The sequence below is a fragment of the Varanus komodoensis genome, unplaced genomic scaffold (assembly GCF_004798865.1).
Source record: "Varanus komodoensis strain SLA01 unplaced genomic scaffold, ASM479886v1 scaffold4, whole genome shotgun sequence".
Classification (NCBI taxonomy): Eukaryota; Metazoa; Chordata; class Lepidosauria; order Squamata; family Varanidae; genus Varanus; species Varanus komodoensis.
Window position 1 is genome coordinate 53,545,364 of NW_025335941.1, and position 23,078 is coordinate 53,568,441.

At 44.0% G+C, this 23,078-nt stretch overlaps 1 protein-coding gene across 1 annotated transcript in view; it reads left to right on the forward strand.

The window, feature by feature from the left end:
- PGR (progesterone receptor) overlaps window positions 1-23,078 on the forward strand; it is a 54,542-nt gene that overhangs the window by 26,423 nt on the left and 5,041 nt on the right. Inside the window, exons 3-4 of the mRNA XM_044442175.1 lie at window positions 18,206-18,511; window positions 20,871-21,015. Of these exons, the coding sequence (XP_044298110.1) occupies window positions 18,206-18,511; window positions 20,871-21,015 (451 nt within the window). The remainder of the gene's footprint in view (window positions 1-18,205; window positions 18,512-20,870; window positions 21,016-23,078) is intronic.

A 23,078-nucleotide genomic window follows, 5' to 3' on the forward strand; every position in this document is an offset into this window, starting at 1 on the left:
CGTGGTGCTGCCTCACTTCATCTGAGCCCTGTTTGTGTAATGGGACTCTGTGAGAGCTGCAGTGAGCTGAAATCACCTTGCAGTTGGGGCTGTCTGAGAGAGAATGGTTTCTACTTGCACAGTCCCCTGGAATGCAACCTGGAGGAAAGGAGCAGAATACTTACAAGGAGACCGCTCAACTCTTGCGCTCTTCAACCCGCTGTGAACTCATCTGCTGTGTAGAACAGTGCAGGGGATAAATGTGATTCTCTATACATTGCATACTTGCATGTTTATAAACCGGTCAAAGAACTTTGACTATGAGGGGTATACAAGAGGAATAAATAGCAATAATATTAAATATAATAGTAATTTACAGCCTATAAATTAAATTAGTACTAGCAGTAGTAGTAGTAGTAATAGTTAAATCAGTTCATTTAAAAATTGTTTTTCACTTGTTTTAAAACATTGCTGGTGTTTGAGAATGTTTTTATTTTCCATGGATGAGATTATTTATGCTGTACTTAATTTTATAATTTATAGTTATATTTTATAACTCATATAATTGAATAAATGGTGCGTGCCACTCCACCCTTGTGAAGAATCTGCACATCAATAATCACCATCAATAACCCTGACATGCAGACTTTTTCTGCTTCTGGGCCAGTCAAGGTCTCTCTCTAAGAAGCATATGGGATGTAGACCACCTGTATCTTGTACTGGTGAAGAGACAGCAAATGCTCATTAAATAAGTTGAGGGGTTTTTCTTGCATTTTCTCTTTTCTATCTTTGTTTTCAAGTAAGTCTGGACTAAATCCAAGAATAGGACATTGGACTTTGCCATATATTGTTGTGAGTTGGCAATTTGACTTTTGGACCAGAGGAAAAGTTTGTGGAAAAATGGCTCATGTTCCCTGATAGTGAATGTCTCATGCATTTCTACCCACTGGGGATTAATGGTAGGATAGTTCTGTGGGATGATGATGATGTTGTTGTTGTTGTTATAATTATATGCTGCCTTTTTCCTTTCAAGGAACTCAAGGAAGTTCACATACTTCTTCTCCCAATCTTATCCCCAAAACAAGCCAGTGAGGTAGGTTGGGCTGAGAGTCTGTGACTGGGCCAAAGCTACCCAGTGCTCTCCATGACTGAGCAGGGACCAGAACCCAGATCGCCTGAGTCCCAGTCCCACACTCTTACCCACTGCAACACACTGACTCATCAGTATTTCACCCCTCCAGTGGTGATAATCATAGACACATCTCCATTAGAAAATTGCACATTATTGCTTTAATTTCTAACATAAGCTTTGTGTACAGATTGCCTGGGCAACTAGTAGCAATGCTTCTTAAAGTGTGAAAGTACAAAAAGAAGAATTCACATTTCCTGCCATTCCTCCATGGCGCTCAGAATGATACAAGCCAGTACCCACATAGGCTGGTACACCAGCTGTGACCATTCCTAGCCAGGTATACCTTGGCCACAGTGACCCAAGCAATGCAGCTTCAGCACCAAGGAACAAATTACCTCTTCTCTGGAAAACTCTGCATGGTTGCCATGCTTAGGTGTTCTTGGTGGTCCTGAGCTGCTCAGGACCAGGTTCTCTGAGAGCCTTTCTTCTTCTGTGTGTGGTACAGAGGTGGGTCTTCTTGTTTGTGGTGCCCACCATGTGGAAGAGCTAGTGTAGAGTGAGCAGCCTCTGAGGGTACTTCAGCTGCAGAGCTTTTGCCTCCAGGAAAGAAAGCCATGACTGCCTAGACATTTCTCTGACTTCTAGTATTGACAGCTGTTCCTGGATACTTTAATAAGGTTTGATTTATTTTACTCACCCTTTAATTGACTGGTTTTATTGTATACCATATTTTTGAAAACCTCTTTGGAACTTATTTGTCTTGAAAGCAAAGACTCATGCCGAAACAGTAAGTTCTTTTCCCTTTTATTCACACAATAATCCTACGAGGTAGGTTAGGCAGGGCAATTATAACTAGCTCAAAGAAGCCCATTCTTTGCTTGAACCTTGATAAGCCTAGTCCAGATTCAGCTGCCTGGTTTGCATTACTGCCTGGATGATATTGATGCAATTATATTTTAAATATTATAATATTGTACCTAACATGTACTAAGTGCTGTATACGTACTAGAAACAAGGGATTTTCTGCCTGTAGACCTACAATCTAAAAGACACAATACAACGAAGGAAAGGTTACCAAATGTGTTTTTCTTGATAATGTGTACAGAGAAACAGTTTCTCTAGACGTGCATCTGTTTCAATGAACTCTAAACTTTGGCAGTAGAGCATCTTTGATAAAGGGGGAACCCAAATAGTGCATGCATACCAGCAAGCTTCTTTGAGCAAGGGAGAATTTATTAACTGCAAGCAAGAATTTAAAATGTAGACTTACTACTTGGGGGAAAATAACTTGGTGAAGCAGTTGCACATCGCTTACATCCTTTAAAGCCAGTGGAAAGAACTTTGGATTGTGGGGAAATTAGAGGGATTCTCTTGGGGCAGGAGGAGCCAGTTTAGGAGTGTAAAATTACTCAGCCTACTATTGGAAGCGTTTGTCAGTGCAAGAGGGCAAAGAAGGCAGATTAGAAACCTCAGGGACTCTAACACTCTTGGGAACAGAAAAGAAAGCCTGAAGGGGAGAGGAAAGGAGAGAGGAAAGAGGTACAGGTGGGATCTGAGCCACAAAATGCACTGAACAGTGTATTTGAACCCAGAGCCGTTAGCACCAGCAGAGACCTATTTCACAGCCAGTCTTCTCTCCTACCTTCCTATATCAACAAGTACAGTCTCCCCATCTCTCTCCTTCTCACTGTGACTCCTCACCCATAGACTACCTGCCTGGCTTTCTTTTTCTCCCTCTCTCACACACAAGCACTCACACACAAAGCTACCTGGGTGAGCTCCAAGAAAGGTGGTGTGTGTCCATGTGTATGGGCAGGGTTACATTGGTATCTGCAGGGTTTCCTGCCTCTCCGCTCTGTTCTGAGCACATAGAAACAAAGCTCTTGAACTCTATCTCCATTCTGTCTGGTAGGTGTTCCATAGCTAGTTGAGTCCAGCCATCAAAAAACAATCTGCAAGTATCTAGCCCTTAATGATCTTTGACGGAGCATCTTTTCCCATAAGCTCAATAAAGGCATGGACAGAAGGTTACCTCTTCACTAGATGGCCATGAATGAAGATGTATCACTTGGAATAATTGTTCTGTTATCTGTACCTGCCATATGGTGTAGATGGGAGACTCTTACTTAAAGCAAGATAAGTTTTTATTCTGAGTCATTAGGGTGGTTTCTTTGGGTTTTTTTCCATATCTAGTGTGCACCATTCTACCATTCAAGCAGTAAAAAACAAACAACAGAGGTCTCAACAGCTTGTGCAGTTTAGGCAGATGTCACTATGGCCCTGCGTATTAAACTTGTCTGTATTCATTTTGCAGAAAAATTTCGATATTGCATTTGTTTTTGGCATCTGTTTTGTCCCTTTTCCTTCTGTTCTAGGTCCATAATTCTTGTCATGATTTTATAATAGACAAACACTAAAAAAAGGGGGGGGGAGTACCATATATATGTGTTGCTAAAACATCATTTGATATCATTGAACAAAGAAGTGTTTCGAATGATAACCACGAGCTCCCTACAAAACAAAAGCAGCAATTCCCCTTTAACTTATTCATTTCTTATATTCCACCTTTCCTGCAAGGATCCAAAGGTGACATACAGCATCATCCCCCTCTTCTCCATTTTAGCATCACAACAAGCTTGTGACAGAGTTCAGTGAAAAAAGTCACGCAGTGAACCTTACACCCAAGTGGCTGTTCGAAACCAGGTCTTCCTAGTTTCAGTCTGCCTCTCCAATCACGACCACACTGGTGCTGCAGGTTAGCCATTTGACTTTTTCAGCCAGGTTAGATGGCTAGGAAGGCCTTTCCCCATTATACAACATCAACTGGTCATTCTGAGCACTTTCTTTCATATTTCGACTATGGAAAAAAATCAGTGATTTTTTTTTCCAAGTACCACTTATTTATCTATTTATATTTATGTGCTACCTTTTTTCCTTTCAAGGAACTCAAGCTGGCTCACATAATTCTCTTCTACCTCTCAGTTTTATCCTTAGAACAACAGCCCAGTGAGGTAGGCTGGGCTGAGAGTCTGTGACTGGCCCAGAGTCACCCAGTGAGCTCCAGGGCTGAGTGGGGACTCGAACCCGGATCATCTGAGTCCTTGTGCCACACCCTTACACACTACACCACACTGGGTCTTCATTTAGAGGGGAGGTTTGTGTGTGTGAGAGAGAGTGCACAATTTGATTTCCTAGCATGAGTAGCATTGAGAATAATTTCTACAAGCATTTATAATATCCTGTTGGGACAAGGGGGAAATAATTGTCTGCTGTAATGGGATGCAAGTGTATCAATCCTTCATTATACTGTGCCTTCGACAATGAGTTTTGTAACTGCATCTTATTAGCTTGAGGCGCTGGAAGGAATGACGCTCTGGCTTCTGGTTCCTATTCTCTAAGTACTGCCCAGGGCTTATAGCAACATTAATCCCATGTAGTTTGCTCCAGCCTTTGAAACCTTCTCCAGTATGCAGAATCATGATTGCTAAGATCAGCTGTTTATCCTATTATTTATTTCATCTGCTTGGATGGCAAAAGCATGCCGAGACGAGTCCTGAGAAGTTAGGTTATAGTTGTAGAATTCTTTCCCCTTGAAGACCTGCCAAAACACAAGTTGCTCATTTTCCAGAAGAACGGTAAGAAATTATCTATACTGGCTTTTGGCGGGGTGGACTGATTGTTTGTTTGTTAATTTGTACTATTCCTAGATATTAAACATTACGAAAAATCCCTAACTGGTTTCCATACAATAAAATCATGATTAAAATCACATTTAAAATGCAGTTTTAAAAACAATACAATATTTATTTATTTGGAATTTTTGTATGCCATCCCATTTGCATGAGCCTCGGGACGGCTTCCAACGTCATAAATAAATACATATAAATACATACATATAAAATCTAGATACATTCTGGCTCAATATTTAAAACCAATAAATAAAATCAACTATTATTAAAATATCGGTTAAATAAAAAGGTCTTGGCCTGGCGCCGAAAAACAAGTAACGACAGCGCCAAGTGGACCTCTCTGGGGAGTGCATTCCATAGACTGGGCGCCACCGCAGAGAAAGCCCTCCTCTGGGTACTCACCCTCCTAATATCTTTCATGGAGGGTTCCCAGAGAAGGGCCTCTGCCGCCGATCTCAAGGGGCGGGAGGGCAAATATGGATGCAGGAGTTCCTTTAGGTATAGCAACCTAAATAGCATAATTTAATAGCAACAACAGTATAATAGCAACAACAAGACAGAGTAGTGGAGGAACAGCTTGGGTAAGGCTCCTGGTGAATGAAACTGAACTTTTGTGTGCTACAGTAACTCACCACCTGTCTGACCCTCTGGCCTGGCCAGGTGCTGAACCAAGTAACCAGATAGCAAAGGTGGGTCATGTCTGCGGCCCCTAGTTTATGCACAGGCCTCCATGATGGCTCCAGGGCAGTTCCTGCACCCATGATCTCATCCTATCCTATGATGGCTGACTGAGGTTTTGGTAGGAACTGACCCAGCATTAACCCGCACAACCAGGCCAGAGGGTCCAGGAGCCCATTCACCAAGAACCTGCAGAGGGATCAGGGAGGGAAATGAACTGTAGGGATGAAGAAAAGGCAAAAGGGGGAACTTCAAGGTCAAATGGTCATACTTCAGAAGACTGTCACATATGACTACCTGGCTGGAACACAACAGTAAAGGCCAGTGATGGGCAGGTAAAGACATCTCACACAGAAACTTGGTAACTCTATTGGCAACTAACTTGCTGGGGGGTGGGGGCATGTGATCATGTGATGCCCTGAAGTGGCAACCCGAAGGAGCAGTCCTTCCCCTTGGGGTCACCCCTTCTGAGCCAACTCTGCCACCTACAGCAGGGCTGGTCTTCCGGAGCCCCTTCACAGAACTGATCCAGTCATTGGTGAGACTCCTGTCCGATCCAGCCATGCCAACTGTTTGCACCTTAAAGACTCAGCAATTAGTTAAGGATCTTTGATTTTATTTATTTATTTATTGTGTAGTAAACTTCTATGCTGCCCTATTCGCCGAAGCCTCGGGGCGGCTTACAACAATAAATAAATACATATCATCATATAAAAACAATATAATTGGAAACGCCCTGGCCAAAGATATAAAATCAATAAATAAGCTAACAATTAAAATGCCATTTAAATAAAAAGGTCTTGGCCTGGCACCAAAAAACATATAACTATGGCGCCAGGCGGACCTCTCTGGGGAGCGCATTTATAATGCAACCCTATCTGTGTTTATTCATTATTTATTTATTTATTTATTTAGGAGACTTCTATGGCGCCCCATTCGCCGAAGCCTCGGGGCGGCTCACAACCATAAATAAACTTCAAAATTGAATAATATAAATTAACAATATAAATTAACAATATAAATTAAGTCGCCCTGGCCAAAGAATAAAATGAATAAATAATATTAACAATTAAAATAACATTTGAATAAAAAGGTCTTCGCCTGGCGCTGAAAAACAAATAACGACGGCACCAGGCGGACCTCTCTGGGGAGCGCATTCCATAGATTGGGCGCCACCGCAGAGAAAGCCCTCCTCTGGGTACTCACCCTCCTAATTTCCTTCACGGAGGGTTCCTGGAGAAGGGCCTCTCCCGCAGATCTCAAGGGGTGGGCGGGCATATATGGACGTGAACGTGCCTTCCCTTGGGAACATTTATTGGGAACATTTATTGAAACGTGCCTTCCCTTGGGACTTGCTCTGTGATATGGATATATTTAGCAGTGCAGCCTAAGTTTCTTTATATTGTTTTGGTATCATTTTTGCAATGAACCCTAACAGTGCAACCTGGAGATGAATTTAGAATTGTAAGTTAATTGGAGAGATGACTTGTCATGCTCAGATACATGTAATATTGTAATTATAACAAGGGCAGCAGGGAAGGCAAAGTGCTGTAGTCAGATACCAATTCTAGTAGTAGATCTACAAGTGTGTTACCAGGGTCCTTGTCTATGTCTGTTAGAATCTTTAACCTTGATTCTATGGTATGCTGAGGCAAGAAATAGGCATGCAAGAGGGAACAAGCGGAGTGGTGTGTTAGGCATATAGGAAGAGGGCAGGGAAAACTTCTCAGCTAATGAAGCTATAGGAGGGAAATAGACCCATGAGCAGCTTGATTGGGTTGGAGACAGGGGTGGGGGGGCAGCCTGAGCCGCAGTAAGCCCACCTTGAGTGCAGTGTGGTACAGACGGCAAGCAAAGCAACAGATCTGAGTGCGACCCCTCCTCCTCACCACTGCAAAAAGAGTTTGGGTGATGCAAATAGGGAGAGGTGAAGAAATGACCCTTTTGAGCAAGAGGGCCTGCGTTTGGGTTACAGTGCACATCTGAATGGTCTCAGTCTCATACTCTGCCCAGTGCTGGCTGTTTGGGGATGCTCCCTAACCCTGTGGAAGAAAATTTGTCTGTTAGGTTCCTGTGGTCTCTCCTCTGCGGCAGTCTGAGGGGGTTGTCTTACAGCCTCCGCCATGTGTGCAGATGTGAAGGGCAGCACTTACTTGTTCCTCTCCTTGCCATAGCCTGGACAAAACAAGCAAATGAATAAATGAACTTCTCTGAAAAGCTGCTTTTTGCATTTCAGGGGCAGCTTCCTGTGGCCATTCATGCTTCCTTGCAGAGGTTTATTTAGGCAACAAAAACAGTGCACATTAATTGCATTCACCTAGTAAAGGTCAGGTCTTGTTTGTGATTCTTTGCCATTCTGGGGCTCTACAGATGACACAGAGTGGCCTCATTTAGCTGAGCTTACAGCTTGCAGAGATGGCTTGTAATGGAAGACATTAAGGCTGTTGTACTGCCATTATTATACTCGTGGCTTGAGAACTGTTTTTCCAGGACTCCCAGGCTGTTAAATTTTAACATTGCCATGGCTGGCTTTATCCTGTTGCCCTCTTTGCGTTTTCAAAGGGTGGGACACAACCTGTTTCAATAAGTCACAAGTACATCTGCTTGATGCAGCTTAATAAAAGTTATATTCGGAAGTGAACTTAGACATCGGTTTTAAAATCTTGGGACTGAATTTATTTTGTTGACCACCCATTTGGGAGTTTCAGTGTTGTCTTTTAAGGCAAGAGTTGCTGTAGAATTAATTATGGGGCATAATTACTCGTAATCTACATTATCCAGAGGGAGCTAGGAAAGGAAAGTGATAGAGAGAAAAAGTTCAAGAAATGCAGATGGATCTATTCTAACATAGAGAACTAGCCTTTTCCTGTAGATTGGGGAACCAAAGGCCACTGGGAGCTTCACTGCCTATTTTACAGCAGTAATATCAAGTCAAGGGATGACTAACCTGGTTCATCCATCAGTGAGAGAAGTTGCAGGAGGTTTACTTCTTCCTCCCTGCCTGAAAGAACACTCATCTCCAAATGCCTATAGCCCTTGGAACTGTAGAGGTGAAGAGGAGGACGAGGAGGAATTATTTCTATTCTCCCGCATAGCCAAAGCTCTTTGGGGGAGATCCAGCAGCCAAATAACCACCAATTGGCATGGTTTATATAATGAATAAAAATAACCCATAAATTATATGTTGTTGCTCAATAGGCGATGGAATTTTTGCAAATATATCAAAGTAATAGGCAGAGAAATGCCTCTTGTGGACAGGAGAACTATGTAACCCATCTTGCAAGAGGAAGAAAGTGGAATATAAATGATAATATCAGCAATCAAGAAAAAAACAGGCCAAATATAATAATATGGAAATAAATAATTGCTTAACAGGCTGTTATTAGTAATTGCATATTTAAATACTATTTAATATAGTATGAAATACCTATATTTGGACCTTTAATGTTTTCCATCTCTCTAAATTGAAGAGGAAAAATCTCCTGAGTCCAAAGAGTCACTACAAAGTTGCCACATTAAACACCCACACACACGATCTATCAGTTCAGCATTATCTGAGTGGCATTTCCTGCCGCAACTGTGCTGAGATTCTTTCAAACATTTGCCCCTCTTAAAAGCTGGAAGCTGCCTTTCGATCCACAATGCGCACGTATGAGGAACTGGTTCCTAGCTGTTCATTCTCCAGCTGTGCCCCCAGTGGCCCAGGTTGTGCAACAGGGTGTAACTTTGCCCCTTGTAATAAGCCTGCACAGGGTCGTGTGGACTTGGGGGACAGGCTAGTGGGAGATGCAGGGTGCTGTCCTCTCCAGCTCCACCCACCCCATCTCCCAGTTTCTTTGTTCCCTGCAAAAGGAAACAGACCAGCTGCTGGACTTCCTTTTCTGGAGATAAAAAAGCAACCGAGGGATGCAACAGAAACAGCTGGGGCAAAGTGACACAGACATGCACATCGTGTGCCAATGGATCGTTGCAGTCTCCTTTAAGCAAAGTCATTTTCTCCCTCCTTTCTTCTCCAGGCCATGTTGCTTCTACCCTTATGGCACCCCATAATTGAAGGTCCAGGGGTGGTCACTAGCCATCAGAAGCTCCTTTTCTAACTATTGCACTTGACAGGTGACAGAAACCCTGTTGCAGTGTTCCAGTCAGGTGTTTCATTAGCTCACAGGGTGGGCTGGGCTGGGCTGGGAAGACAAAAGCTGCCCTGCTCAGTTAGCCCCCTCTATCCTTGGTGATGTGGAGGGATGATTGCGCCAGTGGGGAGCTCTTTTCGCACAGGCAGGCTCCCTGCAGCCTCCCTCCCGGGCTTCTCGGAATTCTAGCTCTTGCGCAGAACCTGGCTGGGTGCAGAGCGCTCCCCACTGCAAAAGCGATTCCGCCAACTACCGAGGGGCAAGACAATGAGAGTGGCCTTTGGTCCTAGCATGGAACCCTTGCTGCCTCCCAGTTGTTAACTCAACAAACACATGGAGTGCCCAGGTGGGGCTATAGTGCCCGGAAAGCCATTGGGAATGGTTCCTTTCCTGCGTTCACTTCCATGTCTCCTCTAGCCTAAGCAACTTGTGGAGACTTGTGTTTGTGAATTTTTGTGTGTGTGTGTGTGTGATGTTGAAAGAATGAAAACCTTGTTTTGGTTGCTCACAGCCAGAGGGCTTGATTAGAAGGTGTTGAATGGCTGTTCTGTTTCTTTCTCAAAGGGCTGGGAAGCACAGAAGGGTCCACATGGGGGATGGTGTTGTATGGAGCCCACCATCAAATTCGGTGAATCAGGCAGAGCTGTGCTACTATAAAAGCCTCACTTGGCAGCACACACTTAGTTTCATGGGTTCTGGATGTGGGAAGGAGAAACAGAAGGGCCTCCCTTCTCTGCCCAGTGGGCCCAGCAACTAGAGTCAAAGCAACGTCTGGAGAGGTTATGGGCCTGCTCAGCCACTGGATGAGAACAGTCAGTTGACGGTTTGGAGCTGGGAAGGGGACCAGGGCATCATTCCTGAACCTGAGCTGCGTTCCAGAGTTGCTGCATGAGCCAAGGGCAAAGCTGTGGTTCTGGTGAATACAACCAGCTGCCTAGGGTCAAATTTCGTATAGCCTCTTTGCACAGGCTAAGCTTTCAACTAAAGGCTGAGCTTTCTTTCAGACAATGAGTGCTACACTGGCAGCAGCATTTATTTTTACTGATTGATTGATTGATATCCTGCCTTTTTCCTACAAAGGGCTCAAGACAGCTTACATCATTCTCCTCCTCCATCTTATCCCCACAACAACAACCCTGTGAGGTAGGTTGGGCTGAGAGTCTGTGCCTGGCCCAAAGTCACCCAGTTGGCTCCATGGCCGAGCAGGGACTAGAACCCGGATCGTCTGAGTCCCAGTCCCACGCTCTTAACCACTACCCCACACTGGCTCTCACCCTAATAACACTTCAAATAATGGTGTGAAGTGTGTTTGTTTAATGGGGTGTTTGTGTTCCAATTTGCATTTGTAGCGTGATCATTAAGCGTTCTTTCCGGCTGCTTGTAGCAGTTGCATTCCTGCACTTCTTGTTAGCTGGCGCCTTGTCAGCGCTGTCACCAGTTTACTTTGCAAATAAAAGTGCTCGGGATCGTGAGCAAGATTGTTCCGCTGCTGCCCAGAGACAATGGCTTTGCCCATGAGGTCATTGTAATATCATTAGTGAACAAAGGCACCAATGAGGTGAGCTCCTTCTCCCCCCTGCAAAGTTGATCAGTTCATAATTACACAGGATTTTAAATCAGCTAATGTTTCTTATGCCCTGTGATGCCTTAGGCAGTGTCCAGGTGAGCAAAACACAAAGGGAAATGGGAACCCCAAAAAACTCCTTGCTCAGCCCAGCTGATCCTAATAGAGATCTGCAAGGCCTTTTCTAGCTACTGTAGTGGAAGAGCGAGGTCTTCATAAGTCAAGGGATTTAGAGTCATACCTGTCCTCTTCCTTTGAAATGAAAGAGATAACTCTTTTTGTTCAGAAGCTGCCTGTGTGTAGTGGGGCACCCAGACAGTGTCAGATCAAGGGCTGAAAGTAAAATTAAGCAAAGCTTGTTGTATTTAAAATATCTTCCTAACTGAGGGTGCTGCCTATGACAAAAATCATTATCCTATTGTTGCATGTGCGTACCTTACACACATTATGGAATTCTCAGGTATCCCTTTCATATTTAATCAGCCAGGGTGAGAATCTGCTATGGACCTGGAGAAGTGTGTCCCTTAAGGGGACCTGGAAAGAGTCACAGGTTGAGAGGCAAGGTTAACAGGTCTGCTTCAGTACAAGCTTGCTGCTTCTTCATTTTTTTGAGATCTGCCTTTGCTGGGCTCCAGAATGGTGTTATTGTCATTTGGCTTCATTGTCCACCCTCCAGTATTTTGATGAGCTGGCCCCCTGCCCAAAAAGGTGGCCTAAAACATTTTGAACAAAATAAAGGTAAAATTAATGTTGTTTTTCCATGTTGGTTGTAGATGCCATAATGCATTCAAATTACAGCCCCCCGAAAGGTGTTAAAGGCTACATTTGCACATCTCATCTATTTTTTGTGGCTAGCTGGGCTAAATAGAATGGAAAATAAGTCTGGTACCCTCCCACAGAGTTTACAGTGCCAATAGCTCCCTGGTAGAACACATGTACAGCGTTTTGTTTCATTTCGTTTCATTTTCATTTTATTCATTACATTTTTATATTGCTCAATAACCAAAGGACTTAGGTTTACAAAGATGAGAAAGCTTAAACATCCAATATCATGCTTAATATGAAAACCACTGAGATTCAAACATAAAAATGGACAAAGGAGATACACAGCCCTGAATTTTGACATTTAACGATAAGAAATTCTAGGTACCCAGTTAAAAACCTCATCATATGCTACGAATGCCTGAGAGTAGAGAAGAGTTTTAATCTAGCACAAAAAGAACAGTATTGGTGCCAAGCAAGCCTTTTAGGGGAGATCATTCCAAAATTGGGGGTCAACATTAGGAAGATCCTGTCCTTTGTTACCATCTTCCAAGCTTCCTTTGCAGAGGCACTCAGAGGAAGGCCTTAGATTATGAGTGGTTCATGCTAGGAGAGGTACTTCATCAGGTATTGCCATCCTAAGCCATATAAGGCATTATAAGTTAAAGCCAGCACCTTGAATTGAACTTGGAAACATCCAGCTGGCCAGTGCAAGTAGATTAGAATTGTTGTTATACGCTTGGACCTTCTGGTCCGTATGACTGATTTGGTCATCACATTTTGGAAAAGTTGCATGTTCTGAACCCTCTTCAGAGGTAGTCCCACATAGAACTCATTGTACTAATCTAACTTGAAGGTCAGCTAAGTATAGATACTGTAAGCCAGGTTAACCCTGTCCAAATAAGGATGCAGGTGGTAGAAAGCACTCGAGGCTAATAAGGCCACCTAGTGGCAAGGATGACTTCAGGAGTAACCCCAAGCTGTGAACCTGCTCCTTCCAGGGAAGTGGAACCCTGCCCAGAACAGGTTGAGCCCCCTCCATTGGGTGGGTGAGAAGAACCATCCGAGAAGAACCATCTCAGTCTCAGGCACCAATCTAGCACATGTACAACCTCACCTAATGAACACAAGAAAAGGCAAAATACAGCCGCATGCCATTTGCATATAACACCCTCCAAAACTCCAGATGACCACATCCTGCTGTTTCATATGGATGTGGAATAGCATGGAAGACAAAACCATCCTCTGTGGAACCCCATAGTGGAGAATTCATGAGGCCAGGCCATATTCTGCAAGCTTCTTGTGCTGACCATCCAAGTACGTAAGAAACCACTGCAGGGCAGTACCTCCACTCTCAAATCAAGTGATCATCCTAGAGGGATACAAGAGTTGATGCTATTGAAAGCCACCAGGAGATCAAGGAGAATCAACATGATTGTGCTCCCCATCTCATTCCCAATGTCATAAAGGCCGAGCAAGGCAATCAAAAGATTATGGGTTCAGTCCCTGGAATCTCCAAGCAAGGCTGAGAAAAGCTTCCAGTGAAAACCCTGGAGAGCCACTGCCAGCTGCCTGGACATCTACAGACTAATCATCAGATGTGGTAGACGGCTGCTTCCTATCCTGAGAGCATCAAATGGCAGGAATGTCTGAGAAGGAGCAAGCTTGTGCAAAGGGAAGACAAATGCATCATCTTTCCTATCCATTCCTATGTATGTAGGAGAAAGATTTTGGGATGGTTGCTAGCTTATGGATCTATCTGTACATGATAATGGAGGAGAAGGCTGTTTGCTTTTTAGAAATAATATTAGTATAGTATTGCAAACTTTGCAGAAGCTGTAGATTTTAGAGAGTGGGAAGCCAGCCAGACAAAACACAGTACTCTGCTCTCTTGGTCTTGCTCCTGACCCATCTGCTATGAGACTTCCCTTCCCCTCCTCATTTTAATTGTTGTTGTTATTTCTTCAACAAACAGTACAGCATGAAAACACAACCATTACCAAGCATGAAAAGTTTTGACAATGACTCAGAGATAGTGATGAAAATAGATAAAACTGTAAGGCTAAACTTCTACTGATCTAGATTTAGCTAAGCCATATTAATTAGGGGTTTCCAGATGATTACATCCAGTGGTGGAGGTTTCAGGCCCCCATTGCATTCACTGGGTAAAGAAATCCACTGGCTCCACTAGGCTACAACCCAAGTCCATGAACTCTTGAAAGTGGGACCCATCCTGCAGGTTGGAGATTCAGGTGACTCCTACCTCTTGATAGGGTGCAGAGGTCTGTTTCCAGTCTGAAGTCTTCTTCTCTCCTACCCAACTGTTCCAGGATTGATTGTATGGAACCATAATTGGTGGTTAACACATTTAGGAGGTTTCACTAGTGAGGAATGCATTATATCCCAAGACTCATACTGTTCCTCTCTGTGTATCTGTCCAATATGTATCACCCAACATTGAAACATAACTTCATCAGCAAATCCCTGAGAAGGACTAAAAGAACTAGTGGTGCATGGGGGTCACAGAAGATGCTTCTGACAGGAGAAGACAGTTCCCAGGGTAGGACAGTGCAGGACTCCATCTTAGGACTGGCCCCAACATGACCTTCATTCTTTTAAGAAATCTTTGTGCTCTCATCTCTGTGGCTTTGATTGAACAAAGCATGTGGGTAGCAGCAGGGGTTGAATGCAGGAAGGTGTCTAAAGAACCAAGGCTGTTTAGCTGTTTGAACAGTGGGATGGGGCCAGACTCTAGTCCCCCTGCTGTCATTCAGCGACTTGGTAGCTTTGCTAAAAGGATTAAGACAGTGAATGGTGTTTATGTATGTTTTAGCTTCCCAACTATCTAAGGATACATTCCTGGTATCACGTGCACACAGCTAGACAGACAGCTATATTTTTTTGGATCCTTCTTCAACACCTAGAGATACTTTATTTTGGCCAAATCATTCACACAGCTTAAATTTGCAAAAATAAGTGCAAGATAGGGCTCAATCCAGCTCAGTACTTTTATATCTCACTGATTCCATGAGGATGATTAGTTCAATTCTCATTAGAAGTGCTGGATCGTGTCCATACTTTTTTTTAATGCTACTCTCAGGTCCTTTCAGCTTTCCTGTAAACTTACAGGTGTCCTAGCAAGGTGGCATCTTATGTTTGTGTGAGTGTCAAGTCAAATTAGATTTGCAAGTGAGTTCTTTTTTTAAAGATGTTACTTCAAATTCCTCATTGAAATCTTGATGTATCACCTTTGCTTTGTTCTTGTAGCCTGCATGCTCACTTTCTGAAGAGGACAGAGAGCACTCCGCTTTAGAAAACTACAGGGGCAGAGTGACCTTGGAAGCAGAATTATGGTTTTTCTGTCAGGAAATAACAAATTGGCAAACATTTTTCACCTGCTCATGCAGGGAGACATTCTTTGAAGAAGCTTGTCCATTTACGATGAATTGCCTGGCACGACCTGGTTCCTCCATTTCCAACTTTTTCCAAAGTCTTGGCTGCTGGGTAGGGGGTGGGGGGGCATATGACAAAAGGAGGCTGGTGGAAAAACAAATCTAAAGCAGACTTAAAAATGAAGAATTTATGACTAACAAACCTTATAAATTATTTTGTTGCTTTTTCACCACCACCACTAGTGAGATAAATCAATCTCAAATGTCTTTTGTGGAATAGGGATGTGGTAACCCTTTCCTGTTATTTCTGTGGTGTTTCCTCATTGCTGCATGCATGCTGCATACTTTCTGACATATATTTGCTGTAAAGAAATGATTCTGTCAGACATTCTGTACTGGGTTTCATTTTAGGGGTTGTTTTGCCGAGGTTGGTTTTAAAAAATGCCAGGAAGGTTAAAAGTTATGTGCTGCAAACTAGCAATTAAGGGGAGAAGTGAGCTTAGAGGAGAGTCAGATCTTCAGCCAGGAATTTACCAAAATATGGAAATCGAAACCAAGACTTTTCTTCCTTCCTGATTGTCCAGGGGGATGAGAGGGAGCATGAGTATAATGTGAAGCCAGAAAGTAGTAGGTGCAGGGCCAGGGAACCTCCATCTCACTGGCCAAATGTGGCCTTCAAGGCTCTTTCCTACCAGCCCATAAGAATCCCCCAAAAACCCTTCCACTGCATGAAGCTTCTACCTGCTTTGAGACAGGAAAGGTGGGTCAGGTCTATGAGGAGTGGCTCTGGTGGTATCAGGTGAAGCCTGGACTCATCAGGAAAGCCAGGGGGCAAGAGACATTGGCTCACAGGGGCTCCCTGGCTTCAAAGCAGCCCCACTTTGCTGAGCGGCATGGCAGCAGGGAGGCCAGCCTCTCCACACACTGGCCGTTATGTCTCCCCCAGTATATACGATAGGTATGGGCCACAATTATGGATTGGGGCCATGCACAAGCAATAGGGATGCGCCTTTCTGTGGATGCCCCTGCAGACTTCTGGGATGTGGCCCCCAAAGTGCTTGCGCAGAGCCAACGCGGCCCTTTGGCTGAAACAGGTTTCCTATCCCTGTAACGGAGAGGAAAGAGGAGAAGGGGTGAGAGGGCCAGGACTGGAATTAGAACACTATTGCCAAGAGAAGATGGGATGAAGGCCTGAAATGGATTCAGACTGGAGAACCTGAACTGAGAAAGCCAGAAGCTTAGTAAGTTATTACCTTACTAAACCTTTTAAAGAAAAGCAAAACCTGTTTCAGAATAACTTTGTCTGAGTGCGTATCACTTGGCTTGCATCCTACCCTGCTATCCAGCACTAGCCATTAATTAAGCTTCCAGGATTGAGTTGTTTTTAGTGGAGTCAGCCAGGGAATAAAGACCATGTGGCAAAGACCAAGGAAGAGCACCTGGACGCAAGTCAAGCAAACTTTCCAGTTTGTCATTTTTCATGTTATCCCACGTGCAGTTTGGATGCTAGCATGATCGCAATCTGTTTTCCACTCACAGTACAGGGTTTACTCAGAAGTAAAGACCACCATTTTCACTGGGGTTTACTCTCAGGAAAATGTAGTTAGAACTGCAGCCTAATGAGCCCAGTGGCCTGGCCTGAGTACCTGCTGTTGCCAACTGCAAGGGATAAAAAGCTGATTGCTATTGTTGCATCCACCTGGTCTAGCTAATGTGAATTGTATCCCTCTATATGTGGTATCCATCCAGTTAAAACAGCACTAATTGCATTCCCTTTTCAAAGCAAAGATTGGATGCCGATTGTACATCAGTTTACTCTAATTAGTGCTCATTATATTTTCCCACTCAATTGCTCTCAGGTTGGCTATTGTGCGTCTTTCTCCATTCCGTAAAACCTCTTGCGCAAAACTGTTGCTCCCCACCCCTTTCAGGTATGCGAGAACTGTTCCGTGACTTGTCAGGACATGGACCCTGGCTGCAGAAACACTATTGGTGTTTCCAGAAATGAAAATGATGGCTGATCAGTTGATCCTTGATGCAAATTATTTCTCCCATAGCAGTCTGTATACATTCATACAAAAAAAGTGACAGCGGACGCAGCTTTCTACACCATGTGAAGGTCGAGGAATGGTTACAGTAATGATTGTTGTGACTCTCTTTGAGGCAGTTGAGGAGACTAAAAACCTAGATCACTGGTGTGCAACATGCAGCCCCTGTGGGTGGCCCTCTGAGTCAAAAAAGGTGAATTTTAGCTTGCAAACAAACTAGATTTTCCCCTTTTGCTGCTCCACAGTGCTACAAGAGTCAACTTTTTATGTTTTTCATTAATTTTCTATGTGTGTTGTGGGGAAAACCTTGCTTACTACAACCTAGATAATCAAAAAATGCCATAGAGAGGATGTGGTCCATGGCGCTAACTGGGTGTCATGTTAGTGATCCTTGAATGTATTTAGTTCCAGCGACAGAGCGAACATGTGCAAGTCAGGTGATGGACAGGAGACTCCAGATCGTTTTGGAACATACTCACCTAGAGCTTCTGCAAGGCCTCATGAAGGCTGCAGTAGCAGCTCTTTCATCCCTTCCCTCCCCACTCCCAAGTTACAGTGGGAGCTTGAAGAAGGTGTCTGTAGCAGCATGAAAGTTTTGGTCCTGTGGATGAACTCATACCAAGCTGTGCCTAAACAGCAGCGGTGTCCACTCTTGGTTCCAGGCTAGAATGTCTAGACTGAGTTAGTTTACACGTCCACATTTCTCCTGGACAAGTCTTAAAAGACACATAGCTTGAATATTATACCGAGTTGCCCTTGTTATATAATGAAGGATTTACTGCTTTTGTGCTCATGTTACCTGCCACTAAGATTTGTGTGCTTGGGTTGCAGGTCGCAAGTTTAAAAAGTTTAATAAGGTCAAAGTTCTGAGAGCATTGGACGTCGTGGCCCTCCAGCAGCCAGCAGCCCCTCCAAGTGACAGCCAAGCCCTGGCACAGAGACTGTCTTTTTCTCCAAGTCAAGAGGTCCAGTTTATCCCTCCACTGAGCAGTGTCTTGCAAGGCATTGAGCCAGAAGTTGTCTATGCAGGTTACGACAACACACAACCAGAAACGCCAAGTGCTTTGTTGACCAGCCTTAATCAACTGTGTGAGAGGCAGCTTCTCTGCGTAGTCAAGTGGTCCAAGTCATTACCAGGTAATAGGATCTTTTGACTGGGGTAATGGCAGCACTCTGTTCTGCTTTGGACTGACCTCAGCTGGAGTTATGTGTTCAGGGGAGGGTGACGAAGATGGAGATGGGCCTGGAACCAACATCCTATGAGGAAAGGTTGAAGGAATTCAGTATGTCTAGCCTTTAGAAGAGGCAATGTGATAGTCATCTTCAAATATTTGACAGGTTCTCACATAGCACATGGAGCAGGTCTGTTTTTTCCTATCCCTCCAGAAGGTAGGATCCAAACCAACACTAGGGAGATCTTCCAGCTAGTATGAGCTGCTTTTAGGTGAAATAGACCTTTTTGGAAGGTGGGGGGCATTTGAGGTCTGTGAACAGATTGCTACCTATAAGGGATGTAGTAATTGTGCATTTCCTGCATCAGAAGGTGCTTGAACTCGGTGATCTTTACTTCCAAATCTGTGCTTCTAGCATGGATTCAGCTGGTACGCTCTTGGCATTTTGTCCATCTTTCTCTGCATTAGGAGCTCCTCAATGTTTAAGCCAGAGACAGTGTTTGAAAATAGGCACAAAGATCAGCCATCACTACTCAGTTATTTGGTAATGTGGATACATACTAAATTTTACAGTGGTGTGTAATATCATGCGCGGCTCAGGAACTATGACATCAGTGGAACAGAGTGCCTTTTAGAAGTCTTGGCTGGTGGCCTAGTCATGCCCCTGTCTTGAAGAGGACAGCCAGATTTCAGTAGCTTATGATCTGATCACCTCCAAGTTAGATGAGGGCAACACACTATATGTGGGGTTGCCATTGAGGCCTGTTGAGCAGCCGCAGCTTGTACAAAATCAAAGTTTTTGAAAACCTGTCAAAGCACCTTTCCTGTCTTAAATTTACCATCACTACACTCAACACCTGAGACCTTCCTCTGAGGGAGGTTTGGTTGGTGGCTACAAGGAGGAGGGTCTTCTTAGTGGCAGCCCCATTCCCCCCCCCCATTTTGCAGCAGTCTCCCCACTGGGACCCACCTGGCACTGCATTAAGACTGTCCTCTATGCCAAGGCTTTTAATAACTTTGAATGGCTCTTACTGGGATATAAGGAGAGGATTTATATCTGCTATTTTTAACTGCTGCATTAACTTTTTCAATTATTCGAATTCCTTAAATATTTTTAATTTTTAAAATGAAATATTACATTGTTGTTGTTTTTTATGAGGTTGTATTCTGTACTGTAATTGGATTGCATCCTGTGAATTGTTGCAAAGTGCTAAGAGTGCTTCAGCAATGGGGCAGTATAGAAATGAAATAAATGAACAGTAACCCTCTTTCATGGGAAACAAAAGCATGGCGCTTGGTTGTTCCATTCCAGCCCATCTTTTCTCCAGTATCTTTGAGGAAGGTCTTCAGCAGTGCTGCAACTTAAGAGCAATTCCTACATGGAGACGGTTAGGACTGAATCTGGTCTGTTTGCATGGACTTCTGCCTCTGAGCTGTGGTCCTTCCCTAGGGGCTGGGCATTGCCTTGGGATGTGCAGTGCTCTGTGGTGTGTGAGCTTACTCTGATGGAAATATTTTAATGCAGTACATATCATTGCTGGTTCACACAGTATTTGAGATGCCCAAGCTGTGGAACACTTCTCCTAGTGATTTCCTATCATAAGAATCTTTTGATTCACATTTAAGTTTGAAGATAACTAGTCTGCTAAGACAATATGTGAGTTCCATGATGAAAGCTAGGCTTGAGATCCACAAGAGAACTCTGCTCCTGGAGGAAAAACCAAGCAAAACATGTATTTTGGGACAGGCTCACAGACTGGACTTCATTTATTTGCCTCTTTGCTTATGAGAACATGTGAGCTGCACGTTGATGTCCTCAAGGTGTCTGATGGGGTTGGCTGCAGTTCAGGGACAGAGCACATGGTGTGCCTGCAGAAGGTCCCAGATTCAGTCCTGGACATCTCCAAACAGGGCTGGGAAGAGTGCGTGGGTGTCCATGTGCGAGGAGGTAGCAACTCCCTTTTCAGGGCCTATAATCATGCACTCAGGTACATGGATGAAACAAGCAGCATCTCTCGGGGAATTGTGTCCATAGTACTGACTGTGACTTCGCTGAGGTGTGCAGCCTTTCTGACTCCTCCAAACATGTATCTACATCATAAGGTACATGGTCGAAAGTCATGCCCCTTGGTAGAAACCACTTTCCTGTGTGTTATAATATCCAGCCTGGCTTCTTTCCATAGGACATGCAGTTGGCCCTCCATGAAGAAACTGGTTTCCAACCAAGCCAAATACAGCCCACCTGCCTTGCATATCAGTCCAGAAGTATAGTGCATTCTTAATTCATATCGTCAACCTCACGTCTTTTATTGCCTGCTTTTCAGGGTTCCGGAACTTACATATTGATGATCAGATAACCCTTATCCAGTATTCATGGATGAGTTTGATGGTGTTCGCCATGGGATGGAGGTCCTACAAGCACGTCAGTGGTCAGATGCTGTACTTTGCACCTGATTTAATACTCAATGAGTAAGCTGAGGTTTCCAGCCTTCCAACTCTTACATGCTCTTGATTTCTGGAAAAAGCACACATTAAACCCTGCAAGTCTCAATGGCACTACATTTCATTGTCATGAAAATAAACTAGTTTCCAGCATTCAAAAGTTGTTTTCTGAGAATCAGATAAATTGAGGGAGGCCAAGCCATTATCAGTGGCATAATTCTGGACAAAAATGTGGGTTTCCACACACCGCTTGCTAACTGCTTAATAACCTGTTTGATTAATTAGAGGAAACCAAGTTGAATAGATGAACTGATAATTAAGGGAGAACATGTTTGATTTTCTTTTTGGTGTCCGTCCTTCCTAAGCATGCCTACATTCTAAAGGGAGCTTTTCTGAATTAGCAGAGGTAAGGAGATTTACAGGAAAAGCTTAAAACAATAAAAAGAACAACTCTTTGTAGCCTCTTCTACAAAAGAGTAATGTGATTCTTGATGTTTCTACAAATACGTTCTGTTTCTCCAAAGCACTCCTAAAATATTATTACGGAAATTATATTCCACCTTCTTCCTCTTTCAAGGAGCCCAAGGTGGCTTATATAGCTCTCCATAATTCCTTCCTTTTAGAGAGGAGGAATAGCCCTGTACAAGTGGTGGGAGGTCGGAGGGGTGTTGGCCATGCTCTGATTCTAGTGGCTGTATTTTTCCTTCCTCTTTTGTAATTTCAAGATACCTCACATTTTCTTCAGTATTTTTAAATCACCTGTGCTGTGGTTTTGGCAGTAGGCAGATCAGCCTAGTCATCTAGTCAATCTGTGAGCCAGTCTGCATTCTATGCACAACTTCCTTGGAGAGCCAGTGTGGTGTAGTGGTTAAGAGCATGGGACTGGGACTCAGACGACCCGGGTTCGAGTCCCCGCTCAGCCGTGGAGCCAACTGGGTGACTTTGGGCCAGGCACAGACTCTCAGCCCAACCTACCTCACCGGGCTGTTGTTGTGGGGAGAAGATGGAGGAGGAGAATGATGTAAGCTGCCTTGAGCCCTTTGTAGGAAAAAGGCAGGATATAAATTGAAAAATAAATAAAATAAAGTCCCGTTATAGTCCTGGGCCTTCCCTCTGCATAGACACTTGCAAGGTTGGGAGTAAAAAAGGCCCAGGGCTCATTCATGAAAAGTCCTTGCATCACCAGGCAGCCCACATAACAATTTCATGAAGCAACAGCCTGCCTGATCCTCTGGGGCCATTCATGCAGCTTTCTCTGCAGTAGCCTCGCACAGGGCAGGGAGGAGAGGAGAGGACTTGCGGCTGAACCATCTGTTCAGGTTTTGTCTCAATACTGGTGCAGGGGACCAGAGGATTGATGACAGCTGAGCTTTCTTCTTGGAACAGAAAGCACCAGAATGACAATCAGGATGCTGTTAGCAGCTGCTTCTCTGCTCGCCTCCGGCAGCAGTGTAAAAATGGCTGCCGAGAGGGAGGGAGGGGCTTCCCACCCATTACAGTGTCTTTCAGCAAATTGTTCTTCATCTGACAGACTGTACTGGAGATGAAGGGATACACTATCAGAATATACAGAAGATGCTATTTTTGGATAGATGAATTGCCTGCCAGTGAAAAAACCAGCAGTAAATACTTAGCACATGAGTGTCTTTGAGTTTTCCAAAGTATCACCTGCATTAATTTGCTGTTGTACCTCCAGTTCTCCATAATTCCTTCCTTTTAGAGAGGGGGAATAGTCCTGTACAAGTGGTGGTGAAGTTGGAGGGGCTGGCCATGCTCTGATTCTAATGACTGTATTTTTTCCTGCTGTTGTGCTTTGCTACAATTCTCCAGTGTTGTTTAGGAGAAAACCTTCAATTGTGGCTTTCAGAGTAATTTGCATTATATATATATATATATAAAGAGAAATTTTCTCTGGGAGTGCTCTCCGGGAGTGCTCCTCGACCCAGAGCTTTCATTGGAAGCTCAGGTGACAGCAGTGGCGAGGAGCGCTTTCCTTCAGCTTCGGCTGATCCATCAGCTGCACCCCTACCTGGAGAACGACTGCCTGGCGACAGTGATACACGTGTTGGTGACTTCCTGCCTTGACTTCT